A 19,358-nucleotide genomic window follows, 5' to 3' on the forward strand; every position below is an offset into this window, starting at 1 on the left:
GTGTGCACTTTATCAGTGTAGGGAACGTCTACGTGGTTGTCCACGGCCGCCTAGGGCCGATTGAGGCAAGTAGGCAGGTGACAGTGGGTGGGTTCAGACCTAGAGCCCACTGTCTTGTCCTGTCTGTATCGCCCGATCCTGACAGGTACATAGGGGTTTATTTGCCAATTGAATGATGCTCAGTTCCTGGGCGCAGGACTGAGTTAATTGTCCTTTTTTGTTATTAATTGTAAGTGTATGTTTTCATAGTGTGTTCTTTGTAAAATGGTAGATGAGTGGTGACAAACCCTTGGACCCTGGACACTGTAGAGCTACCCCAAGAGTTTGGAAATAAGAAAATATTTTAAAATGTTGCAGTTGAAAGTGAACTGTAAAACCGAGTCAATAATGTATGTGCTGGTGGATGTGTCCATTGTCACTAATAAAGTGTCTGGGAATGCAGCAAGAGTATTTTTTCCCGAGAGATTGGGGTTGTCAGTGGTAATAAGGAGTACAATGCTACCATGAATGATGATCATGATAAAATGTGAGTGTTGCAATTAACATGACCCTGCGTGAAAAAGAGATTTCCTCCCGAGAGGTTTTTGTGGGATATTGAGGAGGACATCCGTGTAGAGATAACCATTACCTGGTCTAATAAGCATAATTTAGTAAGGCAGAGTGATGGAGAAGTAGGTACTAATGCTGCAAAGCAAAGAGATTTTTTTTTATTCATTTAGGTTTTTTGAAAATTTTTTGATTGAATTTTTTTGTCAACAAGGTGTACAGAACCACCCCTTTGCCCCTTCTGCCCCAAGGAACCGCCAAAATAATAAGGTGAGAAGTACAAAGTCCATTGCAATAAAAGTAAGATGAGAAGGTTACAGAAGCATTACATGGGTCACATATAGGAATATTTGTGAGAGCCTATACCGTATTGGTATCTAACAATTTCACAGAGGTGTATTTATTCAGAGTTTATGAAAGATTAGGACATTAGTGACCTATCCCGAATGATATACAGCCGGCCAGGACAGCTCCAGAAAAAAGTAACCACCTTCCCCAAAGTTTCTCATGTTTGTGTAATTGGTCCCTCAGTATATAACCTTTCTCTAGAGAAACCTATTAACCTTATTAATAAATTCCTTGTGTGGAAGAGAAGACTAATCTGACCAGTCCTGAGCTATTCATTTCTGGGCTATAAATAATAACCCAGTGTCACCTCTGCTATGTAGCTCCTCTACATAGCTTAGCACACAATTTAGAGGGCTATATTATATAGATATTGCATCCACCAAATTAATCTGAACTATCACCAGTAACAGACCAGATTCAGGGTAATGTGAGATCATATGTAGAAGATCTGCTAGATGGATCCTACAGCAATGGTAGTGACCTGATTCTCCTGAACCTCATATTTGCACCCTCCTCCATCTCACACTATACACCCTGAGCTTTAATGTAAATCATTCCCATGCTGTCAACGTTAAAGGAAATCTGTTAATTGTAATTCATATTCTAAACTGTTGACACTGTTAGGTCAAGAAGACACATTGAACCTTTAATATATCTGTCTGTGCTTCCAGAATATAGAAAAATGCTTTTATTCTATAGTACAAAGAGTCATTGGGGGAGATTTATCAAACTGGTGTAAAGTAGAATTGTCTTAGTTGCCCCTAGCAACCAATCAGATTTCACCTTTTATTTTTCAAAAAGTGTGTGAGGAATGAAAGGTGGAATCTGATTGGTTGCTAGGGGCAACTGAGCCAGCTTCACTTTACATCAGTTTGATAAATCTCCCCCATAGAGTTTTTCTGAGCCCCTGAAGTGCATCAAGTAGGAACACCTTCTTACTCTTCACTCCCATAGCTGAACCTGCTTAGGAGTCATCCTCCAGGTATCAATCAAGCAGAGAGGGAGGAGAGATGAGACATTACAGCTTGCAGTTATTCAGGAGCTTAGAGGAAGCTGCTGATAGCTCCCTAGTGGGCATGAGGCACTAAGGATGAAGGTATGTCTATTACCATCATCCCCAGCGCTGCTCTGTGCTGTTTATTTTAAATCCCCTGCCCGGTAAGCTGTTAGCAGCATTGGGGTGGGCCTAATGTCGTTAGGCCGCCCCCCCCCCCCTGCACAGGGCGTTCCGCCCCTTGATCGGGGTGGGTGCCCTGCCCTGGTGTTCCTAACGGCTTTCCAGGCAAGAGGATTTCAAGTGGCTGTACCACCAGGCCCATGCTGAAGCACTGGAGGCGGGCCGACCCACCCTTAGTGGGAGGAAACCCTAGCCCCTCTATGATAGGGTTCCATTGATTCTAATGGAGTCACGTCATGGAGGGGCTGGGGTTTCTTCCCACTGGGGGTGGGTAGGCCCGCCTCCAGTGCTTCAGCATGGGCCTGGTGGTACAGTCACTTTCAGAATAAACAGTACAGGAACGTCGCCAAGGATGAAGGTAGCAGACATTCCTTTATTCTCAGCGCCCCTTGCACACTCGGAAGCTATCAGCAGGTTAGATTATCTGCCTTACTTAGCTGATTACTGACTGTTCAGGCTAATTGTTTCATGTAATAGCCATGTAATAGTCATGAAAGGGTACGATCAGCCAACATGCACAATGTGGGGTGATTGTGGTCTTTCAATATCTTGAAACAGCACGATCATATCAGTGACCACATCACTCCGTGTAACAGGGCAGCCCGAACGATCAATGGGCAGCCTGAACGATCTAAAGACCGTTTGGGCGGCCCTTACTGCTGCTCTCCGCTCACTGTCTGTGCATGTAATAGCACAGGCATTGAGTGGGGAACAAGGGGGAAGCAAGCACTGACAGGTCGGCACTTGCTTCCCCGGGCAAATTGTGCCGTGTAATTCAGCCTCTATCTATATATGTATGGATCCATCTGCTAATTGACTTAAATGTTAAAATACAGTAAATAAAAAGACTTTAAATGTTAAATAAAACATACAGCATCACCTTCACCAGATAAAACTTTGAATATTCTATACTGTATGATGATCTGCTTTATTTCTACTGGTGATGAATACTACAGGTTCCAGTTACATATGTGATTCTATACACATGCTTTACATTTCCCACTGCATATCTGTATACAGGTAATGTGGCTTGTCAGATCTGTTCCATTGTAATGTCTGTAGATCCCTTTGACTTTGTCTAGGAGCAAAATAGATATTTTAGAATGTGCTATTCTGTATTTATCATGCATTATTATTTTTATTCTACATAACATACAGTGATGTCAAGTGTCGGGACTCATATCAGTGAGATTTCTATGTTCTGGGAAAAATGCAATTTTAATCTAGTTTTACTTCTTCCTGTCAGAATCCATTAGTGTTAAGGAGCCTGGTGATAGTAGTAAATTGCTGGAGAAGTCAGAAAAGCAGTCTGAATTTACATGTCTAGAAATGTTGATTTTGGTTTATTGAGGAACTACTGTGCATTACTCGGGGGGATAGCACAGTAATTAAACTCTTAACTAAATGCAATGCTCTATTGTGATAGTTTTAATTGCAAAACATGTTATTAGTTTAGAGCAAAACAAAACATTAATCTGCTCAGAATTTATACATTTACAATACACCGGTGGTTTGCGCCATATGAATTATGGATGGTATAAGGACCTGTAAATTTAGTTATAATATATTTTTTCTTGTCCTTCTATAATTAAGACCTGGTGATGTCATCATTGCACCATTGTACAGAATCCCTGCACAGCTGGAATATCAGGGTCTATTCACATATATAGGAGCATAGTAGTCTTGGTAGTGTCTGTGCCAAAGGCATTGTTCTGTTATATTCTGTAGTCTAGACCAGTGCTTCTCAAACTATTTCTATTGGAGCCTCATTCAACAAATCAAGGCAATGCCTGGGCCTCACCTGACTGACTAAGAGGGTGCCTGGGCCTCACTATCTATGGTGAAAGTCCATTTAAAAGCTGAAAATAATGCTAGGGCTACCCGTCTACCAAGCTCTATATACTCATAAAGCAATTATGAAATAAAATAATAATGTGGCTAAAATGGAGATTTTTGCAAACCACAAATGAACTGTGCAGATCTTCCCCGGGTGGGCCACACCAACAACTAGGGGGCGCCTCACTGGTGAGCCCTGCCTCACAGTTTGAGAAGCACTGGTCTAGATCATGTTTAGTACACCCAGAGCCCCTGACCTGGATGCTGTTGACATCACCTAACTTCACATGCGTATTTTATAAATTGTTCTTAGAGAGCAAAGTAAGGCCTGATTCACATGTTCTGTGCACAGACCATATTTATGGACAATGTGCTAGAGTCTGAACTTCAGAACCCCTGGCATCATCATTCATTATGATGCCATGGGATCCAAAAAAATTAAATCTTCATGCTACTTTACTGACACAGCCGTGTTATTACAGTACAACAGTTATTTAAACTGTTTCAGAGTTTGCAGCATCACAATGAATGATGATGCCAGGATTTTTGAAATCTGGTCATCGTCCATAACTATGATCCATGCACAGAATGTGTGAATGTAGCCTAATCTACAGCTCCTAGGCTAAGTACAGGGCCCAGCAGCCTGCATGTGGCTGTAAGATGGCCTACTACATTGCTGCTGAGCTTGGCCTCAGCTGCTAGTTTGCCTAGCCACTCTGTCCGCTTCAGGTTATAATAGTTTGTGAAACGCTATTACATTATACCTATCCTGAGAGATATATCCGTACATGTATGCTTTCCTTGTGTGTTATTCAACCAAAAAGACATCAATAATTCTGCACATGGAAATTCATTTCTCCTAATACACTGTATATCTCTTGTGTATATAATAACCCTTTCCTGCCACAGACAGTGTTGGCAGCAATGTTCAAGTATGTTTGGTTTTTTCAGTTTTCAGCAAAACATATTTATTCTTCCTCCTTTAAACTTTTATTATTTTATTTTTTTAATTAAATTTTTGTCTATATTTTCAGCCGCTTTTTTTTTCTTTTTAATCAATAAAGCTCTATTTGGGCTTGTTTTTTTTTCTTCTTTAGTTTCAGTTTTATTGATACTGTTTTGGAGTACAGTACATCTAACTTTTTGGTGTCTCCTTATCTATTTTGACGAAAAATCTTCATTCTTACATTATTGTGAATATTATTGTTTTTTTTTTAAGGTATTCACAATGCAGGATGAATAATGTGATATATTAATAATCCTTTTACAGACATGTCTATATGTAAGAATTAGGTCTTTTTTGTTTGTACATTCCAACTACGGACTTTACCAGTAGTGATGAGCGAATATGTTCGTAAATGTTCGTATGTTCAAATGAACATGACAGTAATTGTTTGTGTTCGCCGATCATGAACAATTTGTTCGATGATCGGAATGGTTATAACGATCATTTTCGAATATATTCATCCTGTTTTTGCTGTCTAACTATTTAGATGCTGAGGTTGCTATTGACCGTGGCATCTAAGTTATATCTGATCCTGGCATAGTATCAGCTGTAATTGCTCCATCTGAAGCTCAGCTCCCGAACCTGCTCCACTCACCTGTGACTTCCATCGTACATATAGGCCAGATTATTGGAAAGGACGTGAAAGTGGCAAAGGAATAATGATGAGGAATCAACGAACTATGATCATTTTATGTTTTCATTCAATATATATATATATATATATATATATATATATATATATATATATAGGTGAAGTCCATATTAGCCTCTAGCGTACCTAGTGTGATGTAGCTATATATGAGTGAATGCAGGATTCAATGAGGAAGTAGGTTTCTCATTCTGCTATAAGAGAATAGACAAGAGCAGCTAAATATTTTTACCTTACTCCAAATGGAATTATAGTGGGATATCTGGAGAGCTATCTGCTGTTTGTCTGAAATTCAAGATTATTCTTGGATGTATAAATTCTCTACTTGGTTGTCGTATTGGTCCATAAAAATAGGATTTGATTCCCGATCTTCCCTCTCTGTATAGATATCTATTGTTGCCCCATGGGGCTTGCAGGCCACAATTCGTCCTTACTCTCACTTCTAAGAGAATCCCTGATGAATTACTCCTGAAGGCAGCTCCATGCTCCCGAGCTGATATTTGCAATGAATTGATCTGTTGTCTGTATTAGGTTTGAACTTTAAGCTGATACACAGAGAGCAGGATGTTGTATGCTTCACCCATTGCTGCTCTTTCTTGCAGATGTTTGTCCATAGGTGTCCCATGGTAATGCCACCTTGTAGGAAAGTCAGCGTGGGGAATTACTTTGGTGACTGAACGTCTTGAGGACTGCTCTTCATCTGTGACCCCTATTTAATGTCTTAGAGGTCAAAGTCAGAGTTGTAGCATTAGAGTTGCACCATATGTCAGTTTTGTTTTCTTGGCGTTCATTGTTGCTATAGTGAACAGTCTATTATTCATGATTGATTATTTAGCTCATATCACTGTGTTTGCTTTCTTTTTTAATTATTCATGAGCAAATTAATCCAATCTGGGCTCACATTAGATCAAGATAGAAGGGATCATATTGCTTAGAATTACTTCTTGCTGTTCAGCAGGGTGAAGGGTTTTCTCCCTGAATTGAATATGTCATCAGAAAATGACCTTTGGTTTACATGATGTTTTTATGTTAAACATATTATTGTACTATCTGTATTATAAAATGCAGTATTCTATTGTGGCCACTAGGAATAATAAGCTTCCACTTTATGTTCTGTAAAGAACAACTTTCAGCAATCTCCTCGCTGAAAGGTGACACCAGTGTATAGATAAGATAGGTCCAGATCTTTCACAACAATCGCTAGTTAGCCAACAGACACACACACACACACACACACACACACACACACTGCAAAGGTCACAGAGCTTGCCTAGAACACTCTCATACACAAGTGAATGCAAGTACATACAAAACTGCACTGTGTAAGGCTATGTTCACAAAACGTTTTTTCTCCTTTGTTTAAAATGACGTCCATCATTTTTAGTCTAAAATGACATCTGTAAATGACAGCTGTTGGTACATTATTCTAGTTTGGGTTGTGTCCATTGAATCTAATAGTAAAAACAGTGAAAGAACGGTGAGAAAAGAAAAACTGTGTGAACAACAAAAAAATAACATCCGCTGTTTGCAAAAGACATTGGAAAATAATTGACATGATCATTATTATGACGTCTGCACAGATAACATCCGTTATTTTATACACTGTACATTGAACGTCTTTCATCCCATTGACTTTAATGCATTGCATTGCAGTCAAAGTGAATAAACCATTAGAATCAATGGAGCCGCATCATAGAGGGGCAGGGGTTTCCTCCCACTGGGGAAGGGCCGGCCCACCTCCAGTGCTTCACCCCCGGGCTGGTGCCTGTGAGTAGAACAGCGCCGTACACGGGAACTGGGCCACAGTTCAAAAAAAGGACCACAGTACCAGCTTCCCCACACTGGTCTTGTTCTATCCATGGGCAGGGCTTAAGACGAACATGAATCACAGCAGTAACAGATGTATTTTTACATAGTAAGGCTGGGTTCACACACAGTATATTTTAGTTAGTACTTGGTCAGTATTTTGGAACCAAAACCAGGAGTGGATTGAAAACACAGAAAGGCTCTGTTCACACAATGTTGAAATTGAGTGGATGGCCGCCATATAACAGTAAATAATTGCCATTATTTCACTATATCAGCTGTTGTTTTTAAATAACAGCAAATATTTTAATGGCGGCCATCCAATCAATTTCAATTGTGTGAACAGAGCTTTTCTGTGTTTTCAATCCACTCCTGGTTTTAGTTGCAATATGAGGACCAAAATACTGCCTGAAATATACTGTGTGTGAACCCAGCCTAAGGCTATGTTCACAGAAACGGCCGGTCACGGAACGGCCGGTCTCTGGACGGATGATCTTTTCGGCCACAGAGCTCTGATGCGGACGCATCAGCGCACGCCCGCATCAGAGCTTCCCATAGCACACAGTGAAGCAAGTGCCCGGAGTTGCTTCCTTCACTGTGTGAACTGACAGGTCTTTCTGCGGCCGGAATTCACTGAATTCCGGCCGCAGAAAACTGACATGTCAGTTGTTTGCGCGGGGTATGGGATCCTGGCCGGAGCGCACAAGATGTGTGTACGCTCTGGCTGGGATCCCATAGAACAACAGGCATTGTTCCACCGCGGTAAAAGTACGGCCGTTGTTGCCATCAGCAACAACGGCCGTACTTTTACGTAGTGTGAACATAGCCTAAAAGCATATGCCTTTTTTTTTTGACGTTGTGTGAACAGAGCTTAAGGGTGGCCTAACAGCATATTACTATGCTCTATACCAAGCTCTGAGGTAGGAATGGAAGTTCGGGCAATGGCATTTCACATATTTGACATGCAAAAAGACAAAACAAAATATGCAACAAGGTAAACTGAAGTAAAAGTACAATCGATCTACATAATCAATGAAGAATTATTTCAAGGCTAGTGTATATTATTACATTCCTATCTTTTGGTACATCATACAACTAGGGTCCTTTGAGTCCTAGGTGTGTTACACATTATATCAGAGATAGATGCATGCATATGATTTGTTGGTGGAAGAGATTCCTCCATTTATTTTATGTTCTATTAGCGTCTTTATGTCAAGAACAGGAAGAACCCCATATCAAAGATTTAAATGGCTTCCCCCCCGCCTTCTACCCCAGGACAGGACTAGTCATGGCCTAATCACATTCCTTGTAGAACGAATTGTGAGGACGATCCTATGGCCAGTTCTTTGTTCTCTCAGTACAGCCCATCTGGTTATAGGAATAGCCTATGAGTTCCATAGCAATTGTATGGCCTGCCTCTAAATCATATATTGTCTAGGAAATGAATATCCGCTATACCTAACGTACACATTTTTCTCCAGCTAATGTACCATTTATTTTATAGGCTGTATGTCAAATAGCTGATAGTTGTGATAATCTGTGTGTTATGGAGTAAGCATCTGCATTTCATTTGTTAAGGTGGAACGCCCTTTCCTCTTCCTTTATGATTACAGTAATAATAATTATAACAGGTAATGGAACAATTTAGTTTTTGCCCTATAAGTTGTCTACAAGTGGCTTTGAGATTTTTTTTGTCCCAGTTAGTCTAATGAAGCTATTCTTTTGTACATTTTGTAAAGGTGAAAGGCCCGTATTAGATTTAAATTAGAATAAGTGGCACTTCTTTATCGCAGGTTCCTTTGAGGACTGATTAGAAAGCTTGCCTCCCGTCGCCAGGCTCTTCATACTGGGAAGTATTGCTGTGTATGCCTGTTTATAGCTTACCTTTGAATTTCTACAAGTATTCGCCGTTGCACAGTAGATTGGTCTCAGATAAGCACGATTTTGCCTTTATTTTGACACGGAATTAAACACTTAAATGTCCGCCCCCCCTCTAATTATGCAGTTTTGACGTAATGAATTAAAATTGACTTTGAGAAGCAAATTGCAGGAATAGGAGATTCACAGATTAGTTTCTCCATAGTTACAGCACATCTCTGAGTATTGAAATTAAAATACTCAGTTTCTTATGTCTGTGGCATCACCTAAGAGGAGGGACAAGTGGGGGGAATGAATAGTAGAAACCAGCAAGACGGCCACCTACTCATTCACTTCTAAATGCCAGTTTTTCATATTAACTCTTAAATAATCATACAGCTGAGACGCAGAAATGAGATTTGGAAGAAGCACCCGATCATGTTTATACTTTAGTACTGATGGAGTTTTGAAGATGAGGAACTGTATAAGCACTCCTGCAAAATGTGACCGTCTCGTATATACAGGCACCTCTATTGTATAGAATTGGCACCTGTGCCCCTCACGGACCAGAACATGCCCTTTGCTGCCCTACAGTATGTCTCTTTCTCCCTGGTCAACAGTTTTTGTTAAACCGTAGACCCCCTTTAAATGATCTACTCATGTAGGTGTTGGACTATATGTATAATGCTATATTATCCATTCTTAACCAAAAGGAAGATTGAACAATATGAGTACCTTCAAGCATGGCTGTTCTTTGTGAGCTGCCTAGATGCATGGTGTACATGCTGAGCTAATTTATGGTGGATAATAGATAATTTTATAAATCACTTGGTAGAAGATGTAAAGGCAGTTTAAGGAAGCTTATTTTATGCCATCTGCACTCTATATACTAACCCATCATGTTCTATAGGTGTCCAACACGGATAAATAGATTATAGCATACTCTTATCTCAAGGAAAACTGACTGTGGTTTCTCCAGTCGTTTGATGTGGAATATATGAAATGGCTAAATGTGTGTACAAAAGCAGTCTGTAACCAAGTCACCCGCACATAAAGAGTTCCTTTTATTTAAAGACCTCTCGCATGTGTGTTTGTACACAGCAACAAGGAATCCGTATCTGAAAGGTTGCCCTTTGCATACAAATTGCAGCTCTGTGTGCACCCCCCTTCTAATTGGTTGACCTTTTGAATCCAGCGGACGAGGGTTTAAATCCTAAGACCGCCAGTCACTTCAGGATTTGAAATCAATGCACGGATCTGGCAAAGAACTATAAAGGAATATGTCAGCTGTTGGCACATAAATGCCCCTTCTTGAAAGAAAACAAATGAACAATGTAAGGAGGCATTGTTCCATTAAGTATTTTCTGCAGAAAAAAAAGATTAGAAGTCATTTACACACAATGAATGTGAACATTTCGGTGTAATTATTATTAATTTAAGGTTCCATTATTTGTAACCAATTACCAGACCCTGCATTTAAATATTTAGTAGGAGTTTAATTGAAGCTGAGTGTAGAGGGGCATGAAATACAACACCGGCACAAAGAATGTGTTGTGTAGACATTTGGGAAACTTTTACCCACAAAGGATTAAGACATCTGCATTGTGCCAAACGGGAAGTTCGTTCGCAAGCTATTTTTTTTTTTCTGAAAGCAGAGAAAATGAACGTAGCAGAGATGTGCACAGATATAAGGTTGGAAAGCACAAATGTAATAAATTAAACATTACAGCGGAACTTAAAGACGAGCAGAGACTGGCACATGTGCACATCTGTCTCTACAAGGCTGTCTTAATCTCTGAATATATTACTTGGGAGTGAAGCCTCGTAGAGCTTAATACAGGTTTTAGTCAGAGTTTCCAGATGAACCGTATGCTGAGGTGAAATATAGACAGCTAGACAGTATATTGGGTGTTTTTTGGAAAAAAATTAGAGAGAATCTGTCACATAGCAAACCCACTGATCAGTGATTAAGTATAAAAATCTTTATTATGGGGTAGGGTGGGTTTTGCCCCAGTCCCCAGCTAAATAGTTTTCCTTTAAGCCCATAACATAAAGCTATAGAAGCATGTGCAGTACTTGGATAATAGTTGCCGTTAAAAACACTTTCAGTTTTGTGTAGCAAGTCTCAAATCACAGGAGGAGATTTATCAAACATGGTATAAAGGGAGACACAGTTGCCCCTAGCAACCAATCAGATTCCACATTTCATTTTCCAAAGAGTCTTTGAGGGATGAAAGGTGGAATCTGATTCGTTGCTAGGGGCAACTGAGCCAGTTTCACCATGTTTGATAAATCTCCGCCAATGTGTTCACCACTAGGCCCTAGTGTCACAAGCTCACTTCATACAGTCTCTCACTAGTCAGTATAGGCCTCCTTCCAGGCTCACAATTACTCAGTCTCTACACCACCAAAGCGTCACTTAGGTGTTTTCTGGTTTTGCCTATGGTGCTCGTTCTCACACGTTTCTCTCTCCTGTCCCAGTAGCCCTCTGGCCTCAGCTGTTTCTTTAGCTGCCTTACAGATCCCTTTAAGGCACAGCAATAGAGTAGCTGCAGGAGCAGGGACTCCTGCCATTGAACGGTGATGTACTATATGCATCACTGCTTTTATATCATTGAGAACAGAGATGCACACCTTACTTACCTCCATCATGCACATTTGCTGTGTCTGGTGCAGAGCACCCGGCCCAGTAATTATAGTGAATGAGCCGCTATGAGAAGGCTGGAACACACCAGTGCTTTGCACTACCACAATGGCACATTGCCACAATGATTGTGGCGGCCGTTACATCTGTACTTTTAGGTTTGTACGTCATTATGACTACTACTTTTCTCTGATGAGAATCTTATTCACTTTACTTTGATGGTCCAAACCATAGTGGCAGAGGTCTCTGCAGCCACTGCTTTCTCTTTTTTATGTGCCCCAGCTCTACACATCCAGCTGTCCACCTCTCTCTGTGCAAGGGGCAGTTCTATCACAGTCCACTTATCCTGCTGTCTCTTCACAACTTGTCATCACTTCCACGCAGAACACACATCGGCTGGGAAAACTTGGGGACTCTCACACAAAATGATTATTTGACACTCTCTCATCAATCCTAGTCACACAGCAGCATTCCATGCTAGCCCCTGCTAACTAACTGAAGCCACATGGTATCCAGGGATAAACTCCATTGTCCGACTGCACAGATACTCCAGCAAACACAACAATATATTAATATAGCAAAATACAGTACACAGAGTGCAGTATATCAAAGTCTGCAAAATAGCCTCCAAATACAACATTAACTTGTCAAAGCTTGGTCAGACCATTTTTGCATGGAAGTAACCTGCCAGTGACAGTGATTTTTGAAGTTTGGGACTAAAGGGGTTAACTTTCTCCTTAAGGAGAGCATCATAAAGATGTGAGGAGACTTACAGGCCATTCATGCTCCACTGGGAATTCTGGGAAGAAAGGATATGCAAAGCAGCTGTCTCACACTACATTTTCAAGGTAGCTTTCCCTTAATGTCAGCGTCTTAAAACATGACTGGAAATGTATGCTTTGCATATCCTTTCAATGTTGGTCCTCTCAGTAACCAGCTGTTAAGTAGTGACCACCCTGCAGTGTACTGATGGACAGAAGGACAATAACTCCGAAACAGCTGTCTGTAGATGGGGATTCTTTCCTTCTGTTCTTTGGCTTGCCATACAGTTGGGGAGAGACACTGACTTTGGGGAAAAGCTGCCTTGAAAAGGCTGTGAGACAGTGGCTTTGCTTATGCTTTCTTCCTTGATCAGTTTGGGTCACCATTACAAGTTAAAGTACAATTGTTATTGGTTGCTATTGGCAATACCTCTACTATTGGCCTGCACTAGTTTTCACATATGTGCCCCTTTATTTTGCGCATCAGTATTGTGTACAGTGACTGGGGCGGTATGCTGCTCTAGTCACTGATTGGCTGAGTGGGCTGTCCATCTCTGGGGAAAATGCCTTCTGGTGGGGGCCCCGGGGATGGTCAGATGGCGGCTCACAGGCACGGCGACATGTAAGTTAGTGCTGTTTGTTGTTTTTCCCCATGCCCTGCCATTTAAAAAAAAAAAAAAAGAAACCCTGAGGCTGGACTTCTCCTTTAAAGGGAAGCTTTAAGTTCTATCTATGTGGAACTGATGGTGGTTACCAAACTTTTAAAATCATCTTTTTATTTCTCAGCTAGGTGTAAAGGATTCAGGGTCAAGTCGATCAAATGTCCCAGCCTGGCATGTCTCCTTACTTGTTTTCACTCCAGATCCCTTCCTTGGTGTACAGAGCATGGCAGTCAGGGAGGGGCTGAGAAGTGAAGGAGAGTAAGGAGGCGTGCCAGACTGTGGAGTTTGAGTAGCCTGGCTCCACCCTCTTGACACCTGGCTGAGAAATAATAAAAAAAATAATATATATATATATATATATATATATATATATGCATATATATATATATATATATATATTTTTTTTTTTTTTTTTTTTTTCAGATAGGCAACAACCATCATCTACAATTTTTTTTTATAACCTAACAGCTATCCAACAATGCATGCAGCACTTACCATCAAATACAAATTCCCTTTAACCTTTCCAATTTGTTCATGTTCATCATAAAATCCCTTTCAGTTAGTAAAGCAGATCCACATGCAAAGATATCATTTTTGTTACAAGCATTCTTCTATTTTACTGTGAAAAGGGCAGCAACCCCCCCCCCCCACACACACACACACACACACACACACACAATTTCAGTGCATGTTTACCCCAACTCTTCAGAAAAAGTGCAAGATGTTAACCCCATCTTTAACTACTTGGAAATTACAACCTGGGAAGGAGCAGAGGGCAGTGCTAGAAAATCTCAATTAGAAAGTATAATTTAATAGAACGTGTATTGAACCAAATTCATCGATTAATGCAGATGATATAGCGCTCACATTGATTCAAAGCAAATGATTTAGTGCTGAGAGCTCGGAGCCAAAACGATGCTACAAAACTCAGTTTAATGCTGTCCTTGAGAATTCCTTCACAAAGAAATTCTTTGTAATGTTCAGGGACTCGGTAGAATGCGGTATATGTCAGCCTGATCCCTAAGGATTGTATTTTGTACTCTTAGAGCTGTTATGAGCCTACATTATATCCAAGGAGTAATTTTCCTTAGGGGTGCCCGACTTGCTTGTGTCAATATTACAACATTTTAAGTCACGTACAGTATATGCTTCTGGGAACAGAGCAGGAGCCAGCCAGACTCATAATGGTCTGCATTCATTAATAAAGGCAGAAGCTTCTGTCCCTCCATTGCCCACAACAGGGATGCCTCTCTGGTCAGATGGGACTCGTACACACACATTTAAAGAGAGCTTTATTCTGAGTGGGCAGGAGATGAAATGCAGGACTTGCAGGCATTTCTGAAATCAGCTATATGCCTTAGCATAGGGATGACCTGACTAGGTCAGAGTAGAATGCAGGTCAAAAGACTTATTATCTGGACTGTTGGAAAGCAATTGCTTTTGTAAGGGAAGGGGAAAAATAAGAAGAACGCTTAAAGGCAGAGCACAATGCTGAAAGCTTTGTGTCTGTGGAAATGTAATGCCGCTTGGAGAAAAAGAAAGGATATACAAGGATTGCATCAAAACATTGCACCTACACAGTTACTCTATGTAGAGAATCAATATCATTAATGGTGGACAGTGCTGTGGAGCTACGAGTCTCACAATGCCATGGCAGACAGGGGATGATGGGACTTGCAGTTCCACATCAGCTGAATGCCAACGTTTGCCTGTCTCTCTGAAGTGAATACCGTTTGCGGCGGATAGAATCCTTGGCTTCAGAGTCACGTCGTCGACCATAATTAGTTAATCAGTAATGATAAATTACTTCTGTTTGTGTTCTTGAACTATGGAAAAAAATAACATGCTGCTCCAGTGCTGTCACCATCTGTTGAAAGGATTTTGTTCTGTATGCCTCGTGTTTTCTGCCTTTTTCTTCTGGAGTTAGACATCCAGATATAGAGGCTCGGAGAGTGTCTGTTCATTAAGCTTGTCACTTTTATGTTGGGTAAAGAAGACAAGCTTAAGCGTTATTTATATTGTTGTTAAAGTGCAACAATTGTAGATTTGAGGACTTTTAGTGATCCCAAATGGAGATACCTAAAATGCTGGATAGTTGAGGCAATATAAAGTGGTTGAAGATTTTTGGAAAGCCATGTCTCAAAATTATAACTGCCATGTTTCAGTAATGTGCGGGCTTTTCATAGTTTTGTCCATTGAGCGACTTTTGGCAACATAAAGAGGCGGATTTGGAGGTTTCTAAATGGATCTTCCTAAACAGTCCCAAACTAAAAGGGAACCAATCACCTAAAATACCACTATAACGCTATTAAAAAGTGCTGCAGCAGCACCCAGCACGCTTCCCTGACCTGTTTTTTTACCTATCCTCTCTGCAATGTATATTCCCCAAACTTTATATTCTTGGCACGCTGTATGCAAATCCCCCGCAAGTAGTCATTTGGGTGGTGAGCCGTTGGCATTTAGTTACGGTCTGACGTCATTCAGGGGCGTGCCGTGCATCATTTTGGCGCAACAACATTCTAACTATGCCGCCCATGCGCAATAGAGCGGTCCTGATCTGCACTGTACTGTGAAGGTGTAGAATAGCCTTAAACTCAAGCAGGTCTGGGAAGTGTGCTGGGTGCTGCTGCAGCACATTTCAATAGCATTATAGTGGTATTTTAGGTGATTGTTTCCCTTTAATATGTTAATATGGAGGTATCACTGTACAATGTAATTTGGACATTATAGAACAATACTTGAGAAGTCTAAGCTTGAATCTAGTTCTAAATTGAGTAAGCCTGCAGAATTGTTCTCACACATTAAAGTCAAACACACAGTTGGAACTGCATAGAGCATCCCACTTTCAATCCACAAGTGCAAAAGTCCCACCTGGAGCTATCCTGACACAGTGGTACACATCTTAATAAATGTATTGAGTAAACCCCAGCACTCATGAATAAGTATTAATTTTTCTTGAAAATGGCCGTACATGCTCATGGCAATGATTGTTTCACTTGTCACAAAATGTGGAGAGAGAAAAAATTGTTGCCTTGAGCATGTACAACCATTTGTAATAAAGTTGGAAACTAGTTGGTGAGTACTGCGGTTTATTCTATACATTTATGACACCAGCAGCATTGTGTTTCTCCCTGCATTCCCTTTCCTACTCCCTTTTCCAACGTCTATGAACAGTATAACTGGATCTCTCGGTGAAACCGAAAGCCACTTATCCTCACAAATGTACAAGTTGCCCTTAGTGAAAAACAGATAACAAATGTTTGTGAAGGTGTGGGGGAAAATGTAGCCTTAAAAGTAGAGAGAGAGGCGTTTTCTCTAATAAGATATATTACAGAGTTTCTTATATTCCCTTGTACTTTTTATTTATGCAGAGTTGTTTGCTGTAACTTTTGGCATATCTGAGATTCACTACAATCATAAATTATGGTTAAGAAAGTGCTCAGCTGTGCACTTTATTGCCCTACCAACTACCTGTTCTGGCTGATAGCAGGAGTCAGTCTTTATTGCCTTATGGTCCCCATACACCTTAAACTTCTGTCGGACGATTTGGCTGCTGGTATTAGGTGTATGGAGCAACCTAGAACAACCTAGAACAACCACCAGAAGATGATATTGGCGGTGATAGGGGTCGGCCTTTGGTCAAAAAGAGAGAAGCCGAAATAAGAGTTCTCTCGCTGTGGCATATCCCTCCCCATAGAGAATACAGGAACTTCTCGTGTGTGAGGAGAATGGGCATCGGGCAACAGGGATTAATGAAGGCTAAATGATCGTTCAGCCATCAGTTATTAAAGGTGTTGGGGGGCCTTTATAATGGAGCCCGGCTCCTACTATCAGGCAGCCGGTGAGCTAGTGCTGCCACATACCTCCCCTATAACTTATAGTTGCAGCGGGTGTCATAGTTGAGACCCAGTGCGGTCATAACTTTTAAACTGTCTCAAGTTAATATAAATGACCATACCATTTTAAGCATCTAAGTATTCCCAGTCATGACCACCAGATGGCAACATGTTTCTCATAATTGCATAATTGTCACCTTCTATGTTAAATAGTAGCAGGTGTCTGGTATATTTGTGCGTCATAAGCTATACAGAAAACCAATGAATTGTTAGGTCTCTGACATAGAAGTGAACCCTGAAATCTACCACTAGGTTTCCTATTGGTGATTCGTAAATAACCTATTTAACCTTGATGATCATTTTACAATCATAACAACAAAAAAAATAACATAATTGAGACCAGACGAGCATGTGTTGTGTAGACCCTCGAAATAATTTCATCTGATGGACCCAAGAAACTTTATGAAATGGACAAGTAGATATGTGCTTGGATATATACCATATGACGTAATGGCATTGCATTCGGTTATTCTAAATCAGGGATGGGGAACCTTCGGCTCTCCAGCTGTTGCAAAACTACAATTCCTACGATGCCTGGCTGCCCGAGGCATGATGGGAATTGTAGTTTTGCAACAGCTGGAGGACCGAAGATTCCCCATCCCTACGCTAAACCATTATATTACTACCACTATAAAGACATGATCACATTTATTACGTCTAGAGTTATAAAACCTTGTGTGATATTTTAAGGATTTGTGCTTCAGATACTTTTGAAACTTTGACTTCTTTGTAGTCCTAATCTGAAGCCAATTACTTTCTATGACCTGAGCGAATCTTGTACGATCCATATATAATTAACCCTTCTCTTTGAGATGTTTGTACATATCCTGTCCTTATTGATCACTTGTTGTGGTATTACCTCTTCCTGGCAATATGAATTCACTGTTAAATATTTATTGTAGTCTTGATTGCGTTCCGTGCATAACATATTCAATTATTTTCCTGTAGAAAAGCTTAAATATGTTTGGCATGGGAGCCGTGTATGACATACTGAGTCATTTTTCTTTTTTTTTGTCTTTCAGAACCACACAATGACCCAACATAGCAGTTAATGCAAAAACCAGACTCATCTGAAGATCATTTGGAGGCACAGAAAAGGGAACACGTTTTATTCTTTGCACGAAACTTTGATTGTTTATGTATATTATCCCAAAAAGCATTGTATTTTACCATAAAACTTGTATTATTGGAACTGTTGGATGTTCATGTGTTTAGACTTTTGAGCACCGGATAAACTTATTGTATATACAGTGTTGCACATGTATTATGTTGTTCAATATAAAAATAGTCTTATAAAGACAGCCGACTTGGGCCCTATTCAAGGAGAAGGAATCGAAAACCTGGGAAGAAAAAAGATGACGTAAATGTGCTTCTTAGGCAAACCAGGAAAAGGATTGTTTTTATTCCAGCTGTATTCTGACTGCCTTTCCAGTAGATCTTGGTCTTAAATTGTCATTTTAATATAAAACAGCTGAAGATTTTTTTTATACTGCAGCAGAAGATTCTTGCACAAAATAAAAGAAAAAAATAAAGCTTTTCTCATTAAATGGAAGAAAATCTTGAATAAGGCCTATATAAATATATACATACGTACATACATATATATATTTGTAAGCCTTGCGGTATGGCAGATAGCATTACCATATATGCAATAGTCGTTATGTAGATTGTCCCTCCGACTTTTCTCCGGAAGACCATTTTGTTGCTTTGTGTGTCCGAACTTTTTTGTTTCCCTTTTTTTTTTCTTTCCTTTTTTATATTGATGATTACACAGCCAAAATTCTTGAATCCGTTAACCCAACTTGTATGTTACTGTTATTAATGTTTACTCTGCCGTCTAAACCTGGAGATTACTGGAATTGTTTTCCAAAAGAAAATAAATTCAATTTATCAATTAATCATATCAATGCAAATCTTGGTAATTTTTTATTTTATCATTTGGATTAACGGCTCCATACAGATGCTTTCACATTTGCAGCTTAGAGTAAGCATAGTTTTTTTTTCATGCACTTTTTAAAGGGAATCTTTGACGTCGGTATCAGGTACAGAGCTGTGAACACAAGCAGATAGCTAATAGGGAGATAAAACAAACAATGCCTTTGTTTTTGCTGTTGGCCAATTGCAGTGTTATTAAACTGCATTATTTCTATATTCTATTAGCTGAAGTGTG

General features: G+C 40.1%; 1 protein-coding gene across 6 annotated transcripts in view; it reads left to right on the top strand.

Annotated features, from left to right (window-relative positions):
* Positions 1-19,091, top strand: part of ZNF521 (zinc finger protein 521) — a 277,847-nt gene extending 258,756 nt beyond the window's left edge. For all 6 annotated transcript variants that reach the window (XM_069957686.1, XM_069957683.1, XM_069957685.1 and 3 more), the window contains one exon: positions 18,211-19,091. In XM_069957686.1, coding sequence (XP_069813787.1) covers positions 18,211-18,240 — 30 coding nt within the window. In that variant the 3' untranslated portion in view covers positions 18,241-19,091. The remainder of the gene's footprint in view (positions 1-18,210) is intronic.
* The last annotated feature ends 267 nt before the right edge of the window (positions 19,092-19,358 follow it).

The sequence above is a fragment of the Dendropsophus ebraccatus genome, chromosome 2 (genome assembly GCF_027789765.1).
Source record: "Dendropsophus ebraccatus isolate aDenEbr1 chromosome 2, aDenEbr1.pat, whole genome shotgun sequence".
NCBI lineage: Eukaryota > Metazoa > Chordata > Amphibia > Anura > Hylidae > Dendropsophus > Dendropsophus ebraccatus.